This window comes from Raphanus sativus, chromosome 2 (genome assembly GCF_000801105.2).
Source record: "Raphanus sativus cultivar WK10039 chromosome 2, ASM80110v3, whole genome shotgun sequence".
Lineage (NCBI taxonomy): Eukaryota > Viridiplantae > Streptophyta > Magnoliopsida > Brassicales > Brassicaceae > Raphanus > Raphanus sativus.
The window spans coordinates 1,379,332-1,389,336 of record NC_079512.1 but is presented as its reverse complement, the minus strand read 5'-3'; the positions used below and the strand labels follow the sequence as shown (position 1 = coordinate 1,389,336).

The following is a 10,005-nucleotide window of genomic DNA, read 5'->3' as shown; positions in this document are numbered from 1 at the left end:
GATTCTAAAATAATATTTTTAAAATATTTTTTTTAGAAAAATCTAGTTTTCTTAATCTTTGTGCAAGAAGGTAAAACATCAAGTATTATGAAACAGAAGGAGTATTATCTTGCTTTTGCTCTCATCCTTTCTTTGCTGAGTCTCCCTATTATTCGAAACGTTATATATCTTGTTAGTTTTAATATGTAATGTCATTTGCTGTCGATAGTCAGTGAGTATAGGTACTGAATTTTGCTAGTTCTAAAATTCATATACTGTAAGTAAATTTCAAAAAAAAAAATCATATAAGTTGACTATGCTTTTGACCAAAAAAAAAGTTGACTGTGCTTATGTGTTTAATGTAGTATCTTTGCTTTTGCTATTTTCAATATGAGTTCTTAATTAATAGAGTTGAGATTTTATTGAATTGTTGATGTGATGATGGAATGGTGGACTTGCTTTGACACTCGTTCTCTCTTTTATCACTGAATACCTAAATGTTTGTTGCTAGATTTGCCGGGACTGGTTTTGGGCAGATATATAATATTCCTTTCTTGTCAATATAGATGATGTTTTAGAATGATTATTTTATTTCAATTTACATAAAATTTTGAGATTTTAAGATTAATTTTAATTTTATAGAAACTGTTTAACTTATTAATTTTGAAATTTACCTTTTCAACCATCTCATTGATTTGCAATCGAGACTAGTTGGTTGACGCTCCTGTAAAATCGCTGTCATCAGAGAGAGGCTGAGACTGAGATGCTATTTTAGTTTCCACCATTTCAACGACACCTTTGATGACAACGTCTTGGATTTGACCCGTCTTCTTGTTAGTGTGAGCCACCTTGATGAGTTGGAGATTATCAACGGGATTACCCTCATTTTCTTCGATCAAAAAATCGCCATTATTAGACATGATTTATACATATATATGTATTAAAAATTATAAAATATTAAAAATTTATATATATATGTATAAGAATTATAAAATATTAAAATTTTATATATATATATGTATAAAATTATAAAAAATTCTTAAATTTTTTATTATACATGATTTATACATATATATGTATAAAACTTTATAAAATATTAAAAAATTATATATATATATGTGTGTGTATAAAAATTATAAAGAATTCTATATATACTGTAAACTTGAAATACGTTTTGAAAAAATCATAAAAACGTTTTTAAAAATCATATACACGTTTTTAAAAATAAAAATATATTAAAAAAATCAAAAAACGTTTGAAAAAATCAAAAACGTTTGAAAAAATCATAAAAACGTTTTAAAACTTGAAACACGTTTTGAATTTTAACCAAAACACCAAAAAAATCCGAAAAAAATAAACAACAAACCAAACAACAATCCAAACATATATATCCTAAACTATCCATTCAATCCTAGAATTTACAATCAAACAACCTAAAATTCAGGTTTACAATCAAACAACCTAAAATCTAAAAACCAAAACCCTAAAAACTTGAGATTAGATGAGGAGGGGATGATTCTTACATGATTAGGGGTTTGGAGAAGAGATATGAGAATGAGGAGGTGATTCGCCGGTGAAGGGAGCTCGAGTTTGGCCGGAATCGCCGTCAGAAGGAGAGGAATCGCGGAGAGGTTTGAGAGAGAGGCGGTGATAACGAAGAAGAAGAAGAAGAAGAAGGGTTTTTTTATATTTAATGATTCTGACGGACGAAGTTCGTCAGTATTCCGTCAGAATCATTAAATATATACGAAAAGGCGGTTCGCGAAAATTTTCACGCGGTTTGGTTTTCCCGGAGAAGAATACCGACGGGTATATTGTCCGTCAGTATTTTTCGACGGAATACTGACGACCCATTCTGACGGAATTTCGACGACTTAGTGTTTAAGGGTTTGTTTCAAGTTTTTAAATGTAAAATCCAAATCTCTGATAAGAAATATAGTATTTGCATAAAGATTTAACAATAAATATATTTTTATAACATGATTTAACACAACAACATTTTTTTGTAGTGTAAGATTATAAATATGATTGTATAAGTATATGAATGTTAAGATGAGATGTTGTGAAAACAATGATATGCATACATAAATATTTAAATGAGTTGTTATATTTGAACGGTTGCGATCTAATACTATACTAAAGACTTATTATGTGTTATTTTCATACTTTTGGCATATAAATTTGTAGATTTTTATGTTTAAAATTTTGTAGAAACACATGTCCTCGGTAATCCGTCAGAAAATACCGACGATATTCTGACGGACTGGACATGTCCGTCGGAATGTCGTCGGTATTTTCTGACGGATTACCGAGGACATATCGAAAATTCAATGAAACCATATGTCCTCGGTAATCCGTCAGAAAATTCTGACGGAATTCCGACGATTTAGTGTTTAGGGGTTGGTTTCAAGTTTCTAAATGCAAAATCCAAATCTTTGATAAGAAATATAGTATTTGCATAAAGATTTAACAATAAATATATGTTTATAACATGATTTAACACAACAACATTTTTTGTAGTGTAAGATTATAAATATGATTGTATAAGCATATGAATGTTAAGATGAGATGTTGTGAAAACAATGATATGCATACATAAATATTTAAATTAGTTGTTATATTTGAACGGTTGCGATCTAATACTATACTAAAGACTTATCATGTGTTATTTTCATACTTTTGACATATAAATTTGTAGATTTTCATGTTTGAAATTTTGTAGAAACACATGTCCTCGGTAATCCGTCAGAAAATACCGACGACATTCCGACGGACTGGAATCTGACGGATTACCGAGGACATATCGAAAATTCAATGAAACCATATGTCCTCGGTAATCCGTCAGAAAATACTAACGACATTCCGACAGACATGTCCAGTCCGTCAGAATGTCGTCAGTATTTTCTGACGGATTACCGAGGACATATCGAAACTTTTATGAAATCTTATGTCGTTGGTATTCCGTCAGAATACACCGACGAATTTCCGACGACCCCAACGGTTATATATGTTGATCGAAATATCGTCTATATTTCGTCAGTATATTCTGACGAAATACCGACGAACCATGTTTTATCAGAATGTCGTCGTAATATCGCCGGAATATACCGACATACCTCTTTTCCTCGGTATTCCGTCAGAATATATTGACGGAATACCGACGACTTCATATTTTTCGTTTTCGTCGGAAATCGGTCTGAAAGTCGTCAAAAAAATCCGACGACTTTTGTGTCCGTCGGAACCGCCGTCGGAATTCCGGGTGTTTTCTTGTAGTGAAGGATGGATTGATCTAAAATCACGTATAGCCGGTTTAATCTGGTTAAGTAAAAGAAACCTCATCGGTCACATAGTATCTGTTACTCCTCTGAAACTGAATATTGTTTGTTTGGTTGACCCACTTCAACATGAAAATGTAGCACTTGTTTGTCTTGTTTCCAATACATACTCGACCGTCTTAAACTTCTACATACAACCCTATCTTGATATTCTACGTACCAATTGTTATTTTTAATTTCGTCGGTGGTGACAATGATGATGATCGTGATGGTGATGATATGTCCACATTGTGGAGATTTTGCGTGTCCTGTTCTTTTCGTATATGCTGGTTCGGTCCATAGCATTAAAGCGAGCTAAAACCCGCACCAAAAACATAAAATACATGCGTTTGAAATAGCCTCTGGTAGAAGCACGTGGCATGTCACATGTGCAAATAGTTCTCGTCGTTACACGAATATTTGATCAGATCCTGCCGACCTTATTTTATATCGGTGGATGCCTTCTCATATGTGTACTTGTATGTTCTACTTGGGCCATCACTAGCTATGCTTTGTAAGTTCATGCATCGGATCATCTTGATTACAAAATTGATGAACCATCCACATCTCGTCACGTGTCCTAACACTTTTCTGTCACTTTTTGAGCTTTTTATCTCAAATTCAACCCACCAAGATAAAAGGCGGCCGAACTTACCTTGCCGCTCCACGTGGGAAATATCTGAGCGTATATCTAGTAGGTGGTACATGCGGCTGAAGATGACGTTCTTCTGTGGACTACGTTAAAGAAGATGACAAAGAGTTAAAAAGTGACACTGACATAAGTTGATAACTATGGGGTTTTCAAAAAAAATCGTAGGCCTGTGCGCATCTAACTTTATAGGTTATGAAAGTAATACATATGATTGAAATTTCTCGAATTTTGAATTAGACATTTCCTCCTTGGAAATTAAAAATACAGATTTTGTTAGATTATATAGTTGAAAGTATATAATACCATATAGCAGCCAGCGTTCTTAAACAAAAAAAAAAGTTCAAATATATATAAACTAGCTAGACCAATTTTGATCGGACGAAAAATTATCAAAATAACGCTTCCATGTAATCATGTCTGATCCACGTAAAACATAACATGCCTACGAATATATGTAAACTGAATATATGCATTTTTCTTGTAAACTGAATATATGCATTTTTTTTACTCATATGCTCTTGGAAATATGAGACAAATTCACATTTTTGAATTATTTCTTCAAATTTCGAAATGAGTCAATTTGTGAAGACTGACTAGTCCACTGAATTCGTAAATTTAAACAGTCAATCTCAAATCGGATCAAGAACACCTGCATTCTCTATATACGTAGTATAAATATTTTTAAAAAGAGTTTCCTAGATTAGTCTAATATTTTATGAAATTGATGTAAAAACTCTCAATAATCTTTTTTTTGTTAAAGGGTTTAAAAACTCTCAATAATCACGTTTTTAGATTCTACGAAGAGGAAAATGTATATTATTTACACAAGAACTAGACCAGATAAATATGAAAGTAACTCAAATGAATGCCAGAAAATAACACATTAAATTAGACCACAAAAAACCAGAAAGATTTCCCTAAGGAGTCGTCTGATATACGCTCGTGTCATAGTTAGAAATTTAATTTTTTCATACTTCTATAAGATCGAAACGAAAAGAACAGCTTTGAAATCACGAAATCAATGAGTGAAAAATGATTAGATACTGTCAACTATCCGTCTCCTTTTCAGAGAAAGTACACGCGTGAGATCGTACGTGTCGATTCTCATCGCTCTTTCCCAAAATCCACATGCTTCGGACCGCTATAGTCCAAATAGTCTGACGTAAGCAATGACAAAACTTACCACTATTAACATCTGCCACGTCACTCCCCCATCTACTTCAATGAATCCTCCACTACAATTTAACCTCGCTAAAACATTTTTACTTGTTGAGATTCCATTCCACCAGCACGAAATGTCCTATCTGTTCGCCACGTGTCGACTCCATTCGTCTTTATATATTCATCTCTCTTCTTTGCTTTCAGAAGTTTCAAAGCATCTTCATGAACAAGAAACGATAAGAGGATAAAAAAGTGAATCATGATGAAACCAGGGGCTGATTTGCAATTTCCACCGGGATTTAGGTTTCATCCGACGGATGAGGAGCTCGTCCTCATGTATCTCTGCCGTAAATGCGCGTCGCAGCCGATCGCTGCCCCTATCATCACCGAACTCGATTTGTACAGATATGATCCTTGGGACCTTCCCAGTACGTTTTGTTTAATTTTCTCTTTTTAAATCACAGAAGAAAAATAGTCGGTTTAGTTAAACCGGTTTAAAAAATTTCAGATATGGCTTCGTACGGAGAAAAGGAGTGGTATTTTTTCTCACCGCGAGACCGAAAGTACCCAAACGGTTCAAGACCGAACCGGGCAGCTGGTACTGGCTATTGGAAAGCTACTGGTGCTGATAAACCGATTGGTCGTCCTAAACCAGTCGGTATAAAGAAGGCTCTAGTTTTTTACTCAGGAAAACCTCCCAGAGGAGAGAAAACCAATTGGATTATGCACGAATACCGGCTCGCTGACGTTGACCGGTCGGTTCGGAAGGGAAACAGTTTAAGGGTGAGTTGTTAACCGAATTGAACCGGATTCTTTTAATATGGTTTTGTAACCGGTTTGTTTAACGGAGGTGTTGGTCTGAAACAGCTGGACGATTGGGTGTTGTGTCGTATATACAACAAGAAAGGTGTCATCGAGAAGAAGCGACGGAGCGAGGTAGAGAACGGTCATGTGACGGCTCCGGTTATGATAAACTTCGACAAACCGGAAATGATGAGAGGCGGCTCGAGCTGCTCGGACCAGCAAGTTGTGTCTCCGGAGTTCACGTGCGAGGCTAAGACCGAACCGAGTAGATGGAGCAACGCCCTCGAAGTTCCGTTTAATTACATAGATGCCATTGCTGACAACGAGATTGTCTCGCGGTTATTCGGTGGGAATCAGATGTGGTCGACGCTGGATCCACTTGTGGTTCGGCAGAGAACTTTCTGAAGCTGTCACGTGCGACTTGGTGGAAGCTACTACCACGGCCGTCGCACGTGCCGGTGAATCGGTTTAAATCTGCTATGCTGAACCAGAAGCGAATAGATTGGGCCTTTTTGGCAAAAGTTGGGCCTTTGTTTTGCTCTTGCTTTTTACGAAATACACAGCCTACACACTATGTATGACCCAACATAGCAAATAATGGTTCTCTACAATATTTGATTTTGGAATAAATTCATTTTAAAATCTGATATATAGTCTTGAAATATCTTTCATAGTGAAATGGATAAAATTCCATCATGAAGCTTTTTATATAAGTTGAGAATAGTAAATCTTAGCAGAGAAATATGGGTGAACATTTCATTTGGGTATGGTTTAGTTTGTTTGGGTCTAACAAACTTTTAATCGAAGACAACAAAAATTATGGTCGAATTTTACTTGGTTTGTGTTCAGTTTTATTTATTTCAGTTTATTTTAGTTTTATTTGTATTTATTTGGTTTAACCTAATTGTTTTAGTTCTGTTCTAGTTCGGTAATAAAAATATAATTTATAAAATATAAATTAAATCATTATTTGACACTAAATTATTAACTTTTTATATTTAAACGTAAATTTAAACATCACAAAAATGTAGAAGAGGTAATCTAATAGTTTTATATAATATCTTTGAACCTAATAGAATACATAGATAGGTTTTCGGCTTTTACGAAAGTGTATAAGATTCATGTTCATTTATTTTATTGTTAGGTATTTTTTATTCATTTAAAACATAATTGTATAAAATTATGTCTAGTTATTTATGTTAAATGATTATATCTTAAATCTTAATATTATTAATATATTCAATTAATCTAGTTAAATATACGTTTCGGTTTAAAAATTGAACCAAACTAGTTGAATTGATAAAAAAAAATTACCAAATGGTCATGGCATATACTTTGGTTTGGTTTGTTTTGGCTAGTTCAGTTCATTTTTTTGCCCATATGAATTTTTATTAAACAAAATATCAAAATACAGGAAGACAGTGCTTAGGACATAGGAGGAGGAGAACAGCACTGATAAGGCTTAGGACATAGTTTGGATCATGTTTCAATATTTTTGGTAGACAGAACAGTTAACTCTTTTCTCTACTACTGGTTTTGTTAATTAATATAGTAGACAGCGTATTCTGATCAAAGTAATTGAAATAGTGTCTTTAACAACCTGCAACTTCTGCAGGGTTTCCATCACCGAGGTAAAACATTCTGTTCTTGTTGAGTTAAAAACCAAATCATACAAAAGCTACATCTGCAGGGTTTCCATCATATTAAAGCTAGAAGAACACAGGTTTTACTTCGCAGCAGCAACCAAGGCAGACCTGGCGTGAGTGAAAGTAGAAATGATAGCTCCAAGCTGCAGTTTGTCATTGCATCCAAAACTCAATCTGTACCTATATACACCCATAAAAACAGACTCAAAATTAGAAACGAAAAAGCTAAACTCTCTACTTCAGGTATTCACAATCAAACAATCCACACAAGTTTGACAAAACAAAAAAATATACTAACTCGATGTCTGCCAAATCGTTTATCAGTTGAACTCTGACATGTGAAGGCATCTTGATCTTAAAAACAAACCTGTTGACGAAACAAAAAAAAAGTTAGTTAGTTTATAGACACATGGTTAACACAACCAAGTGTGTCACTCACATGGTAACCTCTCTGACGATATCAACAATGGCAAGTCCTTTTCTCATCTTCATCTCTGATATTTCTGCATGGAGTAACAATCAGGAGTAAGTAGGTACCATGGATTCAATAACTTAGTAAAGTGAATAAAAATATCAGTTGATGGTTCAATACTTTGGTAGCTTTCAGCAAATGATTCATTTAGAAGCCAATGAGATATCTGCTCAATGTCCTTTGGCAATGGGTTTCCTGTGCAGAGGTAAACCTCTTCCTCCGTGATTTTCACCGATGCCATATGCGTTGACTGCAAAATGTTCATTGCTTTTCTCATGTCTCCATTGCTCAGCCGTACGAGAGCCGCCAAACCACTCTCACTTACATCAAGCCTAGTCCATTTTATGAACAATTAGCAAAGATGGAAACAAGAATAAATAACTTTATAAAGATTGAAGTAACTTTTATTTTCTCACCCTTCAGCTTCTATGACATGTTTAAGACGTTGACTCACATGAACAGGATCAAGTGGGGCAAATCTAAACCGGGTACATCTGGACTGTAAAGCTGGGATGATCTTATTGACATGGTTTCCAATAAGCGCAAACCTAGTACTCTTTGTGTATTTCTCAATCACTGACCAAAAATTAAAGAAAAGAAGCATGCTAGTTAGTACCATAGTTAAACATAACAAAAGACAACCGAGACAGCTATATGAAGCCTTACCTCTACGCAAAGCAAACTGAGCATCTTTTGTCATGGCATCTGCTTCATCTAGCAGAACCAACTTCACCGAAGATTTTCCTCTGCAATCATGAATTCAATTATTATTTTTATCATCCACAACAAACTTCCAACACGAAATGATATCTTCCTCTTCTACTCAACATGATGCTACAGAGTCAACACAATGCATTCATATCAAAATGTTCATCAATATAATAAATAAACCACAAAAAAAGCAAAATAAAAATGGAAACTCACAGAGAGAAGCTCTGAGTGCTGGCGAAATCTTGAATCTGCTGTCTCACAACATCAATGCCTCTATCATCAGAGGCGTTGAGTTCAAGAATCATATTACGGTACTTGGGCCCATAGAGTTTCCTGGCAACTGCTAGAATGGTGGACGTTTTGCCTGTACCGGGAGGACCATAGAGCAGAAGATGAGGCAACTTGTTCTCACTAGTCAACCTATCAACTGTTTCACAAAAAAAAAAAAAAAAAAAAAAAAAAAGCTTCAGTGAGCATTAGAAGCTAACATTCACTTTTCAATTCACAAGCACAAAGCCACAGGGCATAATCAGAGGCAAACCCAATTCAAAAGACCCAACTTTTAAACCACTACCGTCTGGGGTTTCAACAAATCTCGTGGATTCTATACTAAAACCCTAAAAATTGGGGGAAGAATTGAAAGCCTAGGTGATGCAATTGGAGAGAGTGTAAAGTTCAATTTACTCGTATCGACAATGTCACGATGCGCTGCGACGTCGTCTAGCGATTGAGGACGGTACTTCTCGACCCAAGGCGTCGCCTTGCTCTGCGGCGGAGCACCGAAGCCGCCGGCGACGTCTTTGCCCTTGTTGTTGTTGTTACTCGGCGGCTTGCGAGGATGATTCTCGTCTACGTCAATGTCCATCGCCGATGTTGTTATCTCAGTCATCTTCACCGGAGATTGCTTTCGGAAACTCTCGGATCAGCGCCTCCTTTACACTCTTTTCGATTTCGCTGATGGCGCCAAGCTCTAGACTTTGAGGTTTCTTCTCTCCGTCACTGTCTTCGTTGTATAGTTACATTTTTACCCTCGGGAAATGAAGGTCGGCTATTTTGGTAAAGTTACAACTCACTTAAAAGCTTCCGTATACAAAAATATAATAATACTAAGGTCGACCCGTGTGGGATATATTTCACTTGTGATCTAATTATTATATATTCATATTATATTTCACTTGTGACCTACATTTTTACCCTCGGGAAATAAATGTCGTGTTAGGGCTATTTTGGTAAAGTTACAACTCACTTAAAAGCTTCCGTCTATTT

At 35.2% G+C, this 10,005-nt stretch overlaps 2 protein-coding genes across 2 annotated transcripts; one reads left to right on the top strand and one right to left on the bottom strand.

The window, feature by feature from the left end:
* The first annotated feature begins 5,252 nt into the window (after positions 1-5,252).
* On the top strand, positions 5,253-6,557 carry LOC108825809 (NAC transcription factor 32). Its single transcript, XM_018599164.2, has 3 exons — positions 5,253-5,534; positions 5,615-5,889; positions 5,974-6,557. The coding sequence occupies exons 1-3, from the start codon at positions 5,366-5,368 to the stop codon at positions 6,313-6,315; spliced, it is 786 nt and encodes a 261-aa protein (XP_018454666.1). The 5' UTR covers positions 5,253-5,365; the 3' UTR covers positions 6,316-6,557.
* A 916-nt stretch (positions 6,558-7,473) lies between these two features.
* On the bottom strand, positions 7,474-9,730 carry LOC108839949 (replication factor C subunit 5). The gene is made up of 8 exons (XM_057004396.1): positions 9,424-9,730; positions 8,953-9,166; positions 8,695-8,774; positions 8,445-8,604; positions 8,149-8,360; positions 7,996-8,059; positions 7,855-7,923; positions 7,474-7,736 (listed from the first exon to the last, which is right to left on the bottom strand). The coding sequence occupies exons 1-8, from the start codon at positions 9,626-9,628 to the stop codon at positions 7,637-7,639; spliced, it is 1,104 nt and encodes a 367-aa protein (XP_056860376.1). The 5' UTR covers positions 9,629-9,730; the 3' UTR covers positions 7,474-7,636.
* Positions 9,731-10,005: the final 275 nt, after the last annotated feature.

Bases quoted from the DNA above. Each gene is read 5' to 3' on its own strand.
- LOC108825809 (XM_018599164.2), top strand. From the start codon at position 5,366: ATGATGAAACCAGGGGCTGATTTGCAATTTCCACCGGGATTTAGGTTT. The intron at 5,535-5,614 runs GTACGTTTTGTT...AAAAAATTTCAG, and splicing joins TGATCCTTGGGACCTTCCCA to ATATGGCTTCGTACGGAGAA. The intron at 5,890-5,973 runs GTGAGTTGTTAA...GGTCTGAAACAG, and splicing joins GGAAGGGAAACAGTTTAAGG to CTGGACGATTGGGTGTTGTG.
- LOC108839949 (XM_057004396.1), bottom strand. From the start codon at position 9,628: ATGACTGAGATAACAACATCGGCGATGGACATTGACGTAGACGAGAAT. The intron at 9,167-9,423 runs GTAAATTGAACT...TTTGTGAAACAG, and splicing joins TCGTGACATTGTCGATACGA to TTGATAGGTTGACTAGTGAG. The intron at 8,361-8,444 runs GTGAGAAAATAA...AAAATGGACTAG, and splicing joins CATGTCATAGAAGCTGAAGG to GCTTGATGTAAGTGAGAGTG.